This window comes from Lonchura striata, chromosome 1 (genome assembly GCF_050655825.1).
Source record: "Lonchura striata isolate lonStrDom1 chromosome 1, ASM5065582v1, whole genome shotgun sequence".
In the NCBI taxonomy this organism is placed as follows: domain Eukaryota; kingdom Metazoa; phylum Chordata; class Aves; order Passeriformes; family Estrildidae; genus Lonchura; species Lonchura striata.
This window is the reverse complement of record NC_140703.1, coordinates 38,831,558-38,849,396: the sequence shown is the minus strand read 5'-3', so window position 1 is coordinate 38,849,396 and position 17,839 is coordinate 38,831,558. Positions and strand designations below refer to the sequence as shown.

The window sequence follows — 17,839 nt, the reverse complement described above, 5'->3', positions numbered from 1 at the left end:
TATTTAAGCACTGTGACTTTTATGTAGGCCTGTCAGAGAAGAAAGTTTCTGTGCTGAGACAGAACAAAGGAAAAAGTGTATCTGTCTCTTAATATCTCTTACCAGTTTATCCCCATAGAGAAACAAGATATTGAAAGAAAATATGAGGTCTTTCCCAATGATAGAAATTTAATTGAGAACAAACAAACAGGAAAAAATCCCAGAAAAATACTAAAGCACATTGAGTTTATCTGTGCTCTAATGATCCCTGTAATGCTAATCCTCAATTTTTTTATTCATTCTCTAGTAAATTTTTTTATGTCAACAAAATAAATTTTACTTTTCACTCTAACTAAAAAAAATAGTATTGCTTTTCAGATTGTGTTATGAATTAGGTGTTGTTATGAGGTTTTTTTGCATATATTTACATATTACATCTAAAAATTAATTCTCAGCATATATTTTTTTTTAATTTACTAAAGTAAATCACAGAGCATTTGGCCACATTTAGTCAGTTTAAGAGAATTAGAAGAGAGTGTCATTTGTATATACACTGTTGTACATTGTGGACTAGATCCTCACAACTAGTGACGTACACAACAGCCTTTGTTGTGCACCTCACTACCTGCGAGTAGTGCTTAAGCACAGATAAAGTCTCTTGGAGTAGTGAATTTTCCAGTAAAATTGGTTAACCTTGCCTTGAATAACTGATTAAAAGATTAAAGTGATATTGTTATGATTGGTATAGTGATCTCTCTGCAGATAACGTAACACACTTAAACTATCTGATGTTTCCAAAGGAAGAAAAGCTGCTGGAGATTTTAATATATGTATTTGTGTTTCTGTTTGTATTTAGGAAACTATGGTGAAAGTGGGATGGAAGCTTTCAAAGATATGGCAGCCAAGGAAGGGATCTGCATTGCACACTCCTACAAGATCTACAGCAATGCTGGCGAGCAGAGCTTTGACAAGCTGCTGCGAAAGCTTCGGAGCCACCTGCCCAAGGCTAGAGTGGTTGCCTGCTTCTGTGAAGGCATGACTGTGAGAGGTCTCTTGATGGCCATGAGGCGCCTGGGACTCGCTGGAGAGTTTTTGCTGCTAGGCAGGTGAGTAATACTGTGGAGTTATAGGCCACTGTTTTAGTCAGCTGGGCAAAAAAACTGTCCTGTTTTCTGGACAAGAAGCACATGCAGCACAGACTCATGATCCCTCCTATACCTGTGCATATCCAAAAGATAGGAAGTAATGTTTGTCATAGCAGTGCAACCTCTACAAAGACATGCATCATTCTCATGACATGCCAGGCAAACATAAGTCTGCTTGGCCACTCCTAGCAACAATGAGTAAAGGAAAGCTGGCTAAGAAAACAGTCTTTGAGCTATATCACTCGTTTTGTTCACTGCAGTTTAAAATGCATTGTGTACATATAGAGCCCGAAGCTGTGTCTCATCCCAGTAACTCTGTGTTAAGGATTTCCAATGTGGCCTCTGGGTGTACCTGAAACAGAACTTCCCAAAACAACATTTGTTAATCTTTTCTTCCTAAGCATCTGTGTGCTGCTGTGCATACTGTCCTAAGGGCAATATATAGGTAATCCTTTCTCTTAGCTCAATGATATCAGTGTTTCCTTTCCTAGCTGCCAAAGGAAGGAAGGGAAAGTCACTTAGAGTGTGTTCATCCAGAAGGAAAAGATCCTGGGCTTGTAAGCAGAGAAGTAAATTACTGATGTGAACCTAAAGGGTTTTACATTTTCCCCTTATTCAACAAGTGGATCCTAAACAAGACAGGAAAAATGATGTATTGAAAACAAAATGGAGGATACTGGGAGTCAACTAATGTAACTCACTGCATTTTCAGTGCACTATTAGAAGGATGACCTGTTGTTATCCCAAGCATGAACCCTACACGAATATAAGTAAAATGGTGTTAATGAAACCAGAAGTCATGATGAGACCTCCAGGGAAACTTTCAAGGACTGTCTTGGCAGCTGGGACACTGAGTCTGTCCAACTGGTAGGACAACCAGCCTCTGTTCCCAGTCTGCCTTGTACACAGCTGCCCTTCCCCCTTGGGCAAAGGGGAAAACAAACAGGCAACAACTCTGGCTCTTGTCTCTGCCCTTACTCTTTGACATCAGCCTACATTTTGGCATTTTCAGATGGGAATTTTTTAGTTCTTTCTCTGATACGTGACAACTGTCTCCATCCTTCTTTTAAAATACATTTTATCTATACAGACTTCCATAGACTGTCTTGGTCCTTTCCTGGACAGACACCCAAAGGGACCACAGTCCTCAAGGTGAAATTCACATGAACATTTATAGCTGTCTATAATTTTGATACTTCCATGTAGCCATCAGTATTTGCTCTACAGTTAATTGAGCAAAATAGGACCTTCTTAGGTCCCTTGTTTGTAATGTGAATATTCCAAGTAGCTCAAATAAATCCTATTTTAGAAAAAGGTTTGTACAAAGACTCTCTCGATAACTACATCTGGTGGAAAAGTCTATTTGTCAGCTGTTTAGAGCAGATTAGAGAAAATGCCATATCCACTATCTCCAGCTGAATCTGGTGCAATAGGATGTTTGCTGTCTTCTTCTGTCCTAAATACAAGAAATTGTCAACTAGCTGCAGCAGTACCCAAATTTAGAAGCACATAAGCATTGTTTTCAAAAAAATTGTTGGCCCTTAGGTTCGCCAGACTCCAAATTGTACATAATTTTTTTAATGGGATTTATGTACAACAGTGCTAAATTTTGACCTCTGAGATGCTCTTATGAATAAGAACTTCAGGAACTGCTGACTGGGAATAAGAGTAGATCAATTCAGATTATCTCTTTAAAAAATAGCAAGGTCTAAAGAGAACAGGGTTTGAGGCTTTACTTCAAGTTTTTGTTTGTTTTGTTTGTTTTGTCTTGTTTCTTTGTGAAAAGATACCTGTTTTTAGCTGCAGTGGGAATCATCATGAGTAATTATAAGAAAGTTATTTGGTATATGACTTCCATTGAGTAAATTGAAAGTGATAGCTTCTCTTAGAAGCCGAGACTGTAAAGTCTTTCTAGTTGAAACAAAAATCCTTAATTCTACCTGACCATTTGGAGTATATCCATGCCTGTGGCAGTACTACACAATTTAATTGTGAAAAATGCAGCATGAACTGGAAGTATTTACGGAAAAAGAAAAACAAAAGTGTAGGGATTTTTTTCTATCCTATATTTTATTTCCAGAGATTCCAAGGTAATGGCTGAGAAGTGGATATTCAGACTTAATATTTCCCTAGCCAGTGACTGCTGCATCAGACAAGGATGGCTGGAAGATATAGTAGAGAGATACAGTCTCTCTACATGTGGTTCTGCACTTCAGAGATCCCAAGGATCTTGGAGCATCCGGTATTTTTCAATAGATTTGTTTTCAATTTGATATCAAAATCAGCTATAAGCCAGGGAAAAATAAACCAAAAGAATAAACAAAGAAAAACTAATTTTACCAGCTGAGGACTTTTGTTAGACTTTGAGCTGCCCTTAGTCTGTAGAGCACTGTTTCATGTTTCTGCCATGCAGCAAGAATCATGTGTAGGGTGTATGAAGTTGTAGTGTAACAATGTTCCACAAAAATATTAATTATTACGAAAATGTTCTCCTTCCTCTATAGGCTATAATCTCTAGGTTTTGAGGCTGAGGTTAAAAAAACAACAGAAAAAACAGAGAACTTGAAAGAACTCCTTGACATAGATGGGGCATAAAACAATTATATCATTGCCCAGTGATAATCGAGGTCCCTGTAGGGATTTAGATGTCTGTTTTCCAGGACCTTGATGTACTGTGTGCTTTTTTGTTTTTTGACTATTTAGCTCTGTTGTCTGTGAATATTTACCTGTTAGTCAGAAGCTAGGGTTGTTGGTGGGTGACAGCAGCACAAACCCAGATCTCATACAAGCAGATTATACTGGGGACCTTTCTATACATCATTTGTAAGGGGAAAAGACAGTAGGCAAGATTTTGAGAACAGATGGTTCAGAGTTCTCTAAGGGGAAAGAGCTACATCTTAAATTAAAGAAGGCTCATGAAATTATTTTTCTTGTAATTCTATGCAGGATAATGGACTATGATAAAATTTATACTTTCATTCCTCATCTGATCCTGGAGTTGCTCTGGGCTACCCATTCAACTGAGAAGGTTCTAAAAGGGCATTCCAAGTGTAGTGAGAGTGCCTTTCACTGGAATGCAATGGGCTTACAAGAAAAACTACATCTACTAATGAATACTATTTTGTTCCCCCAAAAATTCTTCCCTGTTGTTTTGTTAAGTGGAAAATAATTTTGTTTCTTTTCCAGATGCACAAAAAGAACTAAAATCACAAAGCCACACAGTAGCTTTATGGGAAACCATAAATTAATCAATATTTCCACTTCCTCTTTTCTTTCTGTTATGTTCCATTTTTAATTTGGATTCACCCCTAATATTTTCAATCCAAAGCCTTGCAAAAATACTGGGATATTTTGAAGCTATGGATTTCTCACAGCATCTGCTTTATGCTCAGATAAACAGAAAATGAATTGGCCAAGAGGAATGCATGTCACATAAATTCCCTTTACAGCCCCAAGGGGAGGAAAAAGATACCTTTCAATAAACTCTCCACTCTTGACCTACTATGCAGTTTCTGAAATTGCATTGCCTGCTTGTGACAGATATGCAAAGTGGCATGTCATTAGTGATTGTAACATTCCAGAGATTTTTGATTCATGGAAAACATTTTAAGTGCTTGGCAAATATTTACCTCATGCATCTTGAAGAATTGGACTTAACCTCAAATGCAAAGGTGAGTGTGCTGACTTTCAAATGTGAAAAAAAAAAATGTTATTTTAACTTAATTACTCAGCTTAATTGAGATGTGGACACCAGGCTTCACCTCTTTGTCTTCACTGCTTCTGTCATCCACAGGTCATATGCCAGAAGATATCCTTACAGATAAATTAATTTGAGATTAAATAATACATTCACATAGCAGAATAATTTGGAAATGGATTTCAGAAGGAACAATGGAATATTAATTGTGTAGATATAACCAGCTTGGTCATACATGATTTTCAGCTGTTCCTCATTTTATGTAATATTCAGACCCCACAGCTGAAATTTTCTTTTGTGTTGTACTGCTCCTCTTGACCCCTAGTTTCTGATATTTGTATAATGTGTCTGTGATAATTCCCTAAAATGATAGTTTTATTTGCTGCATTTCATCTGCAGGAATTCCAAAACTTGTCTCAGAATGACTAAATATCTTAGTGCTAGGTCATATGATTTTTCATAATAAAATAGAAACTATTAGTTGCAACAGAAATGATGAGTATTGGCTATTACTGTCCTACATGAAATGGATTCAGAAAACATTACCACAGCACTGAATTTTTTTTTTTTGTTTTTTTGTTTTTTTGCTTGCTGGAATTATTTTATCTTATATCAATCAACATTTTTGAGATGGGACTCAGCATGATGTTAGTGACAGGATTTACCAAGGGATTATTACTAAGGAGCAGCTGGGACATAGGTACTCTCTTTTGGGGTAGAAGAACATCAAGATATGCCAATAATTTAAGATTCCAAGTGCAAGACAGTCAGACCTTTCTTACCTAAAGGAGAGGGGAAAGGACAAGTGTATTGGAATGGTCAGGCATTGGAACAATTCCCTGCCCAGGGAAGTGATAAAATTACGATCCTTGGAACTGTTCAAAGTGCATGTGGCACCTGGGGATATGTGTTACTGGTGAGCAGTTGGATTTGATAATCCTTCAACATTAATAATTCTCATTCTAAAGGGAAGGCAGATGTATATAAAAATAAAAATGACTTGCTCAATGTCTCCAGTTTCCAAATAACATTCCACAAGCAATACTCAACCTCAAGAAATTACTGTGACTTCCATTTGCTTCATATGTTCATGTATGCATATGGTGTATCAGACTTACTACTGTATTCACTCTAATATCTGATTTAAAAAAAGAGTTAATTAAAATAAGCCAGATTTTCTGTTGTATTAAATGACAAAATTATACACAATTAATAAAAAATATATCAGAGATGGAAATATGTCCTTAGACTCTAGGACTGATTCTGATTTTCAGCTGTCCAGCTGAAGAAACATGGCCAAAAGTTATCAGTCAGATTTAATCTCTACATGACTCTTAGATACTTAACTTAGCCAGGATTTACAGAAAGAATATAAAACTGTGACTTGGCTCCAATATGTACATCAAATGAATGGGAAATCTAGAGTTGTAGGGCATCCCTCAGAGTTTCCATCTTCTTTAAAGTAGTCAGGACTTGATGACTATATGCTGTAATGTCCTTGCAAAGATGAAGAACCAGCTCCTGCATTTTCAGGATTCACTCTGTTCTGTGATATGTGCAGTCTGTGCCTCAGGATGCCTTGGGCCATGCCTCTGCATCATGCCATGGCTGCTGAGCATGTCCAGATGAAATGGGTAAGGGCAGGACACCACTTCTAGCAGTGTGATGACCACAAGCAATTCAAGTGAGACTCTGCAAGAGGGCAGAAGACCCACTGAAGCAGTGCCCATGCTTCTCAGAATAACACAGATGTTCTCTATCACAAATCACCTCTCCTAATAAGATATCTCCTTAGCTCCTGAGAAGATGTATTGGAAGAAATTGTTATTGATTTTAAGAGATATTACAGCAAATGAGCTAAGTAAGGTAAGTAGGCTAAATGCGGATAAGGAGGGAGAATAAAATGTGGAGAAGCATTAGTTCCAGGAAGTTCTCAAAGTAATTCAGCTGATAGGAAACTCAGCAATATATGTGAAAAAAGCTGGTTAACAACTAAAAAGGTGAACTATAGCTGAAGGAAAATTAAAGCAAGATAGATGATCTGAGGGAAATGTGTTCTTTTTAACAGTTTAAAAAGAAATCTTTCGTGAGATTCTAAAGTGTTTGTTGGATGAAGAAAAATCTCACTGTAAAGGATGTAGTGATTTTCTTCCAGAAAGTGTGGTGTGGGTTAGCATGCCTTTTTCTATCTTTGTACAAGTCCAACTGATGAAGAAGTTCTTGTAAAATAAATTAGGATGTGAAATTTTGTAGACCTGGAATGTGCTCTAGATTAATTTTTGGTTGTTTCTGCTATTTCTAAGACTTATTAATCAGACAAAATGCTTCTATCTAGAATACTTCTTTCTGCATAACTTATGACAAAATTGAGGAAGATAAATGCAATGTAAATGTGTAGATCTCTCCTCCAAAATAAGCAGGTGAAAAGGTATTTTTAGAGAAAAATTGTACAACCCCAGCCTGTATGAACAGTCTGATCCTTTTTCTTCAATCCACAGTAGGCAGGAGTTTGGTGCAGCCTCACCTGAATGCTGTTTTCTCTAAGAAAACTGTCTGCTGCCCACTCATTATTTATCTCTGTTCTCTTGTTCAGGCATCAATGTTTAGCCTAAGGAAGCAGGTATCATTGTATATGTAGTAATTAAATGTGCTGTAAATAGCAGCATTAAGTCATAATCTTCATTGCTACCCGAAAACACCAGGAACTTAACAGCAAAACAAAGGTTTGCTTTCTAGAGCTGTAAAAGAAATTAGGGAAGTGAAAAGTTGTCTTCCCTCCTATATCCAAACAGAGCCTTTAGAAATAAAGCAGACTAGAGGATAAAGAATAACTTGGCTTTGAACAGGAGTTTTGTGGTCTCAATTTGAGGCAGCCTCATGTGTCAGAGACCCTCAAAGTGAGCAATATCAGTGGGGTCCTGCTGCAGATGGAAGCAGTGAAGTGGTTGGTCAAGGCTGTTTGTGCAATGATTGAAAAAAGCGTAATTTCCTTTCTGTGGTTCAGACTCCATAAACTATGCTGGAGGATTTTAGGGAGACAGTGAAGTAAACATATCAAACATATACACTGAAAGCAAATCAATCTGCCTGACTTTTTAAACTTCCTTGTATGCCTTGAAATTTTTTTTCTTGGCACCTATCTGACCTGGTTCTAATAAATATTGCACCTTGCCATCCAATTTTACATTTACTAATGTAGATTGCGTAGTGGGGATGGGAGTAAACTCAACACCAATTTGGAAGAATGGCTTCATTTTGCTGTTTCAGGAATGATATGTATTTCTTGGAGTGGGTGATGGTGGTGTGGGAGTGGATATCTACCATGGCATCAAGCAAACAACGAAGAATTTCCAAGTGTGCATACTGGCAAGCAAGCACAGCTACACATCTGAAAATGTAGCATTAGAAAAATGCTACAAAAATGCTAGAAAAAAGGTCCATCAAACCAATGTGGTGTTTCTGGGAGTGGTCAGCAGCAAATGAATGGCAAAAAAAGATACCAGGCCAGAATGGAGCAAAGCTTCTCTGGAGAATTCTTGGTGCCTTTGTAAAGGAAGCCTTGTGGTCATCTTTGTGACCCTCCTCAGGACTCCCTCTAACAGGTCTACAGCCTTTCTATGTTGAGACCCCAGAGCTGGAAGCAGCAGTCCAGGGTCTCATGAGAGCAGAGCAGAGAGGGAGAATCACTACCCTCAATATGTTTCTTCATGCATGCTTCTTTTGATGAAGTCCATGATGAGTTTGACTTTCTGGGCTGGGAGTTCCCATTGCTGGATCATGTTGAGCTTCTCATCCAGTCACAACACAAAGTTGTCCTCAGGGCTCCTCAATCCATTCTTTGCACAACCTGTACTTGTGTTTGAGATAGCACCTTGCACTTGGTCTTGTTTACCTCCATGAAGTTCACATGGGTCTATCTCCCAAATCTGTCAGATTCCCTCTGGATGACATCTCTTCCCTCTACCTTGTCATGACAAATCATGTGTGTCCAATTAAATTATTTACTTCCTGTAAGTAAAGGGCTGCTCTTTCTCACATACAACTAGCACTAACAGACAAAGGAAGGTAGCTTTGTTAGTCAATTTGTTTGAATAGAATTGTGCTCAGCACTGTACAAAAGACAGTGGTTCTTTCAAATATTTTACTTCTGCACTGGTTCACCTCTACCAATTCATGCTTGAAGGATCTTTAGATAGATCTGCTTAAAGTCTTTCAAAGACAAAAATTACACACCTTCTTAGTCTGCTTCTTCCCAAGCTTAACTACTCCTTATATTCTTTCTAATGTCAAACCTACAATTCTTTTAATCCCATCACTCCTTGTCCTACCCATGGGAACAAAGGAAGCAGTTTCTAAGACTGCAAGTTCTATATTTGAAGACTTATGCTTACCCTTGTTCTGCTTTGACAACTTTCAGTATGAAAGGTTTTACACTTTGGAATAACACGAGATCTCTATTATCCCAGAGGAAATGAGACACGAGGCAAAGTACAGAAAAAGAGATGTCAAACAATCCTGAAGAATTATATAAGGTTTATTTTCATTACAAAATGACAAATTCATGAGATGACCTACACGGTTGAAAAATAGACAGTGCAGCAATCTCAAAAATAACCCCATATTGCCAACAGACCTGTGCTTGCAGTTCTGCATGAAAGTAAGTCAGAGGCATCGCTGGGAAATTGTGTGCATTTGTGGGTGCCTCTCTGCTATCACACAAGAGTTGTATGCTTCTGATTTTATATTTGACTCAGAAGCTCCACTTTATCCCACAGCTTATTAAAATTCAGAATGGGAGAATTCTATGGGTGGCTGACTTAAGACTTCTCTTCAAATATGTCTTCTGAGAGTGATAGGCAGCAATCAGAATTTTCTCATGTAAGCCTATTTTGAGACTCAGAGACTCTTTCAATTCTAAGAAAAGGAATCAAAAATACCCTTGGAACAATGAAAACATTTTTTTATTCAAGCTTGAGGAAAGATTGGATGCTTTCTTCTTAAAAACATAAATTCAAGAGGTAAAAATAAATTAAGATCTTAAACCCCAGCATTTTTATTCCACAATTTGCTGCAGACTGCATGCTAAAATGTAACTTTTTAAAACATTGAAGCTAAGATAAAATGTGATCCAGTATATATTCCTAGAAAAATTTAAAGGCACTTGGAACAGAATGAAAACAAGAATTATGCTTGAGATTTTCTGATCTTTAGAAAAGCTGCAGAATTTTGATTATTGAAGTTAAGAAAGACTAAAATTGTCTTTATTTTTAAAAAATCCTGTTTCTTCTCCTCTAAAATTACCACTGCAACAAATAGAGTTTTGCAGTAAGGTACTGATTAGCACTTAAATCTGTTTCCTTTCTGTTGTCTTTCTCTACAGCAAATGGGTATAATATTTTTTGTGACTTCTTTTTAACTCTCTTTTTCCGATTTATATGTATCATCCCAGAGTCTACACCCAGGACTAGTGACTCACTGTGTACACACAAACCACACACACTTGCAGAGAAGGTATTTGTAAAAGGGGAAGACCCAAGGGTTTGTAGCTCCATGTTATTGTGTCCTGATAAAGAGAATCTGTTCCAAACCATGGAGTCTCGGCAAATCTGCTATCAATTCTGTTCACATCTTAGTTTCCTAGTTACAGAGATCCTCTGTGTAGGTAAGCCATAGAAAAGTGTGTGGCAGACAAAGGGGAAGAAATATTCAACCACTTGGACAGCAATTGTTCATTTGCCCCAGCTTTGCAGTGACTTTCACGTGTGTTCCATTTTTTGATTAGAGGACAGTGGGACTGGGAAAGGCAGGCAGATTTTTTTATCCAACTTAACATTTGAGTTGATTTAGTTGTACTTCAAACACCTGGACGATCTGAACATAAAAACATTACCGAGGCAGCAGAGATTTATACAGGTGAACCCATCTCACACTGGTGAGTGGTTATGGAAGAGTGTTACTCAGACTAATGAAAAGTTCTGATTTGTAAACTTGTGGTGTAATTCATTTTTCTATCACTCTATTAAAGTGACAAAGCACATGCAGCAGCACATTTCCCCCTCACTATGGCTGAACTGATGGTTTCTAGTGAAGCCATTTTCTCTCCAGAGGTTAAGGCTGAAGGCAACTGACAAGGTGAATGAAGTACCAGAACTCACTAAAGCTCATTCTGGTACAATTTAGTCCACTCCTGCCTTGAAAAGACTTTATAAATCATGGCAAGAACACACTACTTCCAAGAAGACCAGATAAAAAAGCCACATAATGTTTCAAGGAATGAGGCCCAAGCTGAACTTTGTTGATAATTTTCGTATTATAAATGTGTAATAACAGAATTGATTAAGTGAACAGTGTTTTAATTAGGAAGCTAAAGTTAATAAAATTTATATTTGCTAAAGGGTCATACTGTTCAACCTTTACTCATGTTGGTTAGTGACACTGAAGGAGGTAAAGACTGACTGAATTTTAATGAGTAAATAATCTCTATCCTGAGAAAATGTATAGTTATAAAACATGGTGGTTTAATACATTTTAGCTGGCACATTTTTAAGCATTCTATGTCTTGAAGTGCTGATATGCACAAATCAGTGCTAATCTTGGATGCTGACTATTTTCTGATTGACTGATATGATTTTAATATCATTCTACCAATGCATACCAAAAGGAAAATTATTACTCATATCCTAGGAATTAAAACAAAGTAAATTAAATATATTTATGAAAGTCTTTATGTGTTCAAATGTTTTAAGCCTTAGCTAAATTGGTTTACTTATCATACCCAAATGTGTATCATGTGTATGTTACCTGAGTAAAAAAATTTCATGTTAGCCACACAAGATCTGATTTTATCTGAGAATTTCAAATATGAGGAAAACTATACTATAACATAATGTCAAATCAGCAATATGTTGAGGAGGATGACCATCATAAAATAAAGTGGTTGATGTTACTTTTACACTTAAAAGAGATTTTATGGAAGTTTAAGCAAAATTAATATACAATAATGTGTTATTTAGCTTCTTGACTTGACACCAGATATTTATACAAAGAGCTAGAAACTTGCAGAGAAGAGAATGTCAAGAAACTGAAACGACAACTGCAGGTTGTTTGCCTGGTTTTGTTGATAGCTCATTATTTTAAATCGCCTTCAGAGAAAGACATTAATGAATGCACAATTGGCTTTGGTCTTTGAAAAGAAAAATCAAAGACAGAACTGCTTCTGAAGTTGTCATGTCTTAGCTGTATTTTTCAGAAACTTGAAATGAATTTTTTTCTTTTTATTATAAGATATATAACTGATATTATCTATCAATAAGAAAATAGCTTAATTACTTGTGCAGCAATTTCTCTGTCAGAAATCTAATTACTTCTTGCTGCACCATAAGTCCTTGTCACAGGGAACCTCCCAGTACAAGAGCTGGGTAAAGGTAATTAGTATTTTCTAATCATATCCCCCCTTATTTTGCACTACATTGAATTTAATATGCCAGTTTCACCTGCTGTCTGCCAGAAGCTCCAGTTTGTTGCTTCATTCTAACTGTGCACTTGTAAAGAGAAGAGTAAGTGATTCATATTCACACAAAGCATTAACTCCTCTCTCCCAGCTGAAAACTGCAGGGCCAAAGGGGCACCCTGAGAACTACAGCAAAGAAATAGTGCAGGGACCACAGAGCCTGCATTTTGTCCAACTGCAATAATTTGGTTGGGAGGTGCAGAAATTCCTAGCCACAGGAAAGCAGCAAGGTGTTTCCAACAGACCAGTTGAAAATTAATGCCTTCCTTCTGAAGTGCTCAAGGTTAGAGCACAGGTCCCAGGCAAGGAAACAGCTTTTGTGTTTTATCTGAGGCTTTCCTGTGGCAGGTGATGACTGCTACATTTCTCTAAGAGTGATGCTAATCCTAAACTCAGGTTATATCCTCTTTGATTCTTTGACATGAGTGCTGTCTGAACCTTGAGTCACACATATTAGAGAAAAGGAGATTGATCTTCAAAATAAGCACCAATAGTTTTATATCATAATTTCATTCCTAATTTAAATAGATTTTCTATCTGACCATTAAATAGCACTGACAGAGAAGCACAAGACTCATCTTAAATAAAGCCAGTGTTAAACTGACCTGAGCTTACTCCAATAACCAGCAGCATGGTGTAGGCATTGTACACAGCGATTCAGACCAAGATAAGGAGAATTGGAGGTGGATACCTCCAAACATCCATTGTGTGTTGAGAATCAGGGAAGATAAAATTTTCGCTAATGTAACCCTCTCACAGATGGGAATATTGCCTTTGTGGGAAAACAGAGATGTCATTTTTCTTCAGGTGGGTGGACAGATGCAAAATCAGGGACAGGTTTATCAGTCATCTGCTCTTTAAAAGATGTCTATGGTGAGAACCTACCCAAGGGCAGGAAATTACACATGTTCAGGAAAGAAAATCCTTCACCCTGAATCCTTTTTTCCCAGAAATGGCATAGTAAATTCACATTCCTGCATACCTTTGCATCTTTTCTCTGTGCTCGGAGGCAGATCCTGGCATCTTCTGCTGCCTTTTACCTATAAATGGAGCTCTCAGTTACATGTGACAAGGAGTAGCTGAGCCTACCAAACAGACTTAGTGCTTCCCCCTGACTGAGGAAGAAAGTGCCTGAAAATTCTTCCAGGTTTGGGAATTCCCAGCCAGGACTATCCTGGAGGTTACAAAGTTCAAAACCTTAAAACAATTATTCATGAAAAATTTCAAGGAAGGAATTTGTTTCCTGGCCTTGTTTTCAGCTTCACTGATTCTGTCTGAGGATATTGCATCCTGACATTTCTAGTGATTTAGTGTCTGGGAGCTATCAGAGTCAGACCAAGGTGAATCCAGATGCTTAGAAACTACAAAATAGTTTCTAAGATTGCTTTCTCTTCTATATATGTAGCAGCTGTAATGGTGACCTTCTCCCTCAGGGTTCTTAATACAGAATCCAGAGCCTTGTGCAGTGATACTAAAATTTTATATGCTTGCTGAGAATTTACTATCAGAAGAAGGTAAACGACTTCTAAGACTAATTGTATACTCCTGCAGATTATCTGCAAGGGTATTTTTGAGCTGCTGTCTTTTGAAAATTAATTTTCTAAAAAATGACTAAGATTGTACATGTTTGTTTTGTTATTATAATCTCTGTCAGTGCTCAAGAACCAGAAACTTAATCTGATTCAAAATAAATCATTATTTTTGAAAAATACTGATCAATATTCATTGATGACTTTACTGCATAAAATTTATTGAAACATTATTACAAATTACTTTTCTTTAGAAAATTCACTTTAGAAAAATGCAATTTTTATTTTGATGGAAAAAGAATTGAAAAATCCTCAGCTATAACAATACATGTTCTTTCAAAGTTCTTGAAAAAAAAAACCCTTGAGAATTAAAAAAATCTTTCTAGAGTACTACAAATTACCTGGTTTTCAATCCCAAATTACAAAAATTTGCAATTATAAATTTTTTTTCTTTATATTAATTTTAATTTTTTTCTTTCTTTATATTAATTTTAATTTTTTTCTTTGGTGGGCATTGCCCTCACTGTCATTCAATTCATTATAGTTGTATGATACTGGGAATGTAGCTCTCACAACTATTTTAACAAAACTAATTTAACTTTGGCATTTTAAGGGACTGTCAAATCAAACACAATAGCTGTGAGGAGTACCAAAAGACATTTATTTTCTTTGACTGTTTTAGAGGGTGGGTTTTTTTGTTATTTTTCATCACAGAAAGAAATTAATTTTGAAATGAAATGCTAACTTTATTCTGTATCAAGTAATGAGGAGCAATCAAAAAGTGATGTGAACTGTGAACTATGTTTCCCACCATAAGTATTTCAGGAAGTGATGATTTCTGCAAAACACTCTGACCCAGCATTCTCTTATAGCTGGGACATGTTTTCTCTCAAGAGTCACAAATGTCCCATCCTCCTTTAAATCTCAGTTTAGATATTGTCCTCTATGTTCCTTCTACAAACAAGGCAATAGTGAGCAGAAAATCTATATCATATTATCTCATGATGCTGTTGATTTTTATTCTCCTAGCTTTATATATTTTTGTGTTGTTTTTACTCTTTTGTCTGATTTTATTTCTAAGTATTTTATGTAGCCCAGTCCTGCAGAGGTCTTAACACCCCAGACTCCTGGATTGTGTCTATGAATCTTAAATTCAAAAGTAATATTAATGATAGATTCTATTCCCTGCTCCTAGTTAGGTAGCTTTCCTGCTATTGGTTTCAGGCCTAAAATATTTTAGTCCATTTACTCCTGTCTGAGCTTTTACAGGCAAATCCTCCCACATACTTAAAAAGACAGGAAGAGTTTGAGCATTCAGGAGAAAACAGATAAATCAGTCATTTAAATCAGAGATTGTTCTCAGTTGTTCCCATAAACAACTCCTAAACTCAAAGACATTGTGTAAATCACAGGGTACAATTTGCCTTTTATTTCAGAATTAGCATCTTAATTGGCTATCTTATTATTAGATCTTAGAAAAAAATGTTTCAATGGTTTAGGATATTTAATTAAGATACAGTAAATTGTTTTCTAAATTGAATTTTGTATTCCAGTGGATGTGGTTATTGGAAAAATCAGTTGAATGGAAACAAGTATCTTAATAAATTATTTTCTTCTGCATTTTAAGCAAGTTCTGTTCATGAATTAATGCTGATTAAGGAAAATTCTCTAGAGCCTTGAATTATCTTTAACTAAATTATTTGCACACATATAAATCTGATTTTACTGTATTTGCCTTGCTCTTTACCTAAAAATGTATATAAGAAATTAAAACCTCTTATTTATGACATATTCCCAGATTTTACACTACCCCTTCACCTTGTCTTTGCTATATGATGTTTTCTTGAAGCGTTTGTTTAGGAAGACTAACTAAATACTGTGTTTTAAAGTCCCACACCAGATTAATACTGAGTGTGTAAGAGGAATTTGTCATTCATTAATTTCCAGTTCAAATTCCCATGTTAAAAAAAAAAAAAAAGTGTTGAGAGTAGACAACTCTGTCAGTCCTGAACATTACTAAAGTTACTATTTTGAATAAACTTGTTTAATTGACACTGTTCATTACTGGGCTTTTTTTAACAGCTGGTCTGTGATTTTTTTACTATTATTCCTCCATCCAGCTTTATGTTCAGCAACCCTAATCCAGAGATTATTAATTATCCACTGTAAAAGGATGTGCAAAAAAGTCATTCCTTATCTGTATAGAGAGAAAATTTAACCTGAAACATTGTTTTAAAAAGTTGCTACTCAGCAAAAACCAAAACATCAGGGTGTTTCAACATTATTCTCGTACAAAATCCAAACCACAACACTGTACCAGCTACTGAGAAGGAAATTAACTGTATCCCAGATAAAATTAGGACAGCTTTATAAACTGCAATATTCATGATCTACTTAAAGAAGAACATTACATTCAGTAAGCTCACATTTAGCATGCATGCTTCTATCAACCAAGTTGCACCAGGGAAGTTTTAGATTACATATTAGGAAATATTTCTTCACAGAAGGGGTTGTCAAGGGTTGGAACTGCCTGCCCTGGGAAATGCTGGAAGGATTAAAAGATATGTAGATGTGGGGTAGAGTGAACAAATTTTAGTGGTGGAGTTGGCAGTGCTGTGTTAATGGTTGAATGGTTGAATTCTTTTCCAACCCAATTATTTCTATGATTTTGCTTGGAAAATAGGGACATTTTCAAGTCTTAATGAGATGAGAACTTCCACATTTAAAAGGTTTGTGGTCTGTGAATCCTGAGACAGGTTTTATTGGAATAATCAAATTATTTGCTCTATTATAAAAGAGCAAATTTTTTTTCTATTTTATATACTTTTTTATTCTGTAATCCTGGTAACAGTGCTATTCTTGGGCAGTAGAGACACATGTATTCTATGCTTTTCCTCACTTTTGACATTTTTCCCTTTGATTTTGTGTTTATCTGCATCATTTCTCTTATTACTTAACCCTCCTGTAGGAACACTAAGTAAGTTAATTAGGAATTATCATGGAAATCTATGTGAGATGTTAACTAAGCACTTTACAAATGAATATCTCATGATGACACTAATTTAAAAACAAGCTCTTTAAAATTGTGCATTTTGTTATGGCAGCTGAACTGCTGGCATGCCAAGGAGCTCACAACACAGAGGAGCTTCCAGCAGGCTGAAAAGCCCAATGAAGGAGTCACTAGGTTAAAAATACCCAAGTGCTTTATGCAGGCATGAAATATCATTGCAAGGGAGATGAAGTGTGTTTGTTCTGAACCAAAACTCCTTCCTGGCTGGCTGGTGATTGTGCAGAGTCATTGAGATGTTAACAGGAAGGGAAAAGTTCCTCAATTTTATGTACACCAGACGGTTTTTCATGCCATGGTCTTCCAGTCTTTGAACTGTCAAGCATTTTTCAGATGTCCCAGGTGCTACCTTTTCATGTGGGAGACAATATCTGATGGAGGAGAGTTTTGGGCTTCAGGTGGGGCACAGTCTTTCATCCTCTGTGTTGGAAATATGGGCTCAATCGCTCTGAAATTACAATGTATGGGTGTGCTCTTCCCCATGATTAATAGGCAATTTATGTTCAGTCGTATTCATAGGACTTTTTTGGGGAAGGTGATAAGCCCTAAACAGATCTTTTAAGATCAGTATGAGCCCGTAAGTCTGGAAGATACAGTATATAGCTTTCATGATGTTTCTTTAACATTTGGGCTGGAAATCTATGGTTCCTGCTATAAATCATCCACTCTGTTCTCTGTAGAGTGAAATCCAATCAAGGTAATCAGCTAATGTTAGACTCTGAGACTGGATGTGTTCAACAACCTAGTAATAAAGTTTCTCATAATTTTAATGAGGAAAAATGTATTTCATGCATTAACTCAAATGAATTGTTTGACTTTACTTTCCTTAATAGATGAAAATTTTATTTCCTAATAACCAGTTCACTGTTGTAAATGAACTTGTAGGGGGTATGTGCAGAATGGGTAAATTCT

At 36.4% G+C, this 17,839-nt stretch overlaps 1 protein-coding gene across 10 annotated transcripts in view; it reads left to right on the top strand.

Moving 5' to 3' along the window:
- GRM5 (glutamate metabotropic receptor 5) overlaps positions 1-17,839 on the top strand; it is a 245,747-nt gene that overhangs the window by 108,736 nt on the left and 119,172 nt on the right. For all 10 annotated transcript variants that reach the window (XM_085574766.1, XM_021545022.3, XM_021545018.3 and 7 more), the window contains one exon: positions 836-1,085. In XM_085574766.1, the coding sequence (XP_085430892.1) occupies positions 836-1,085 (250 nt within the window). The remainder of the gene's footprint in view (positions 1-835; positions 1,086-17,839) is intronic.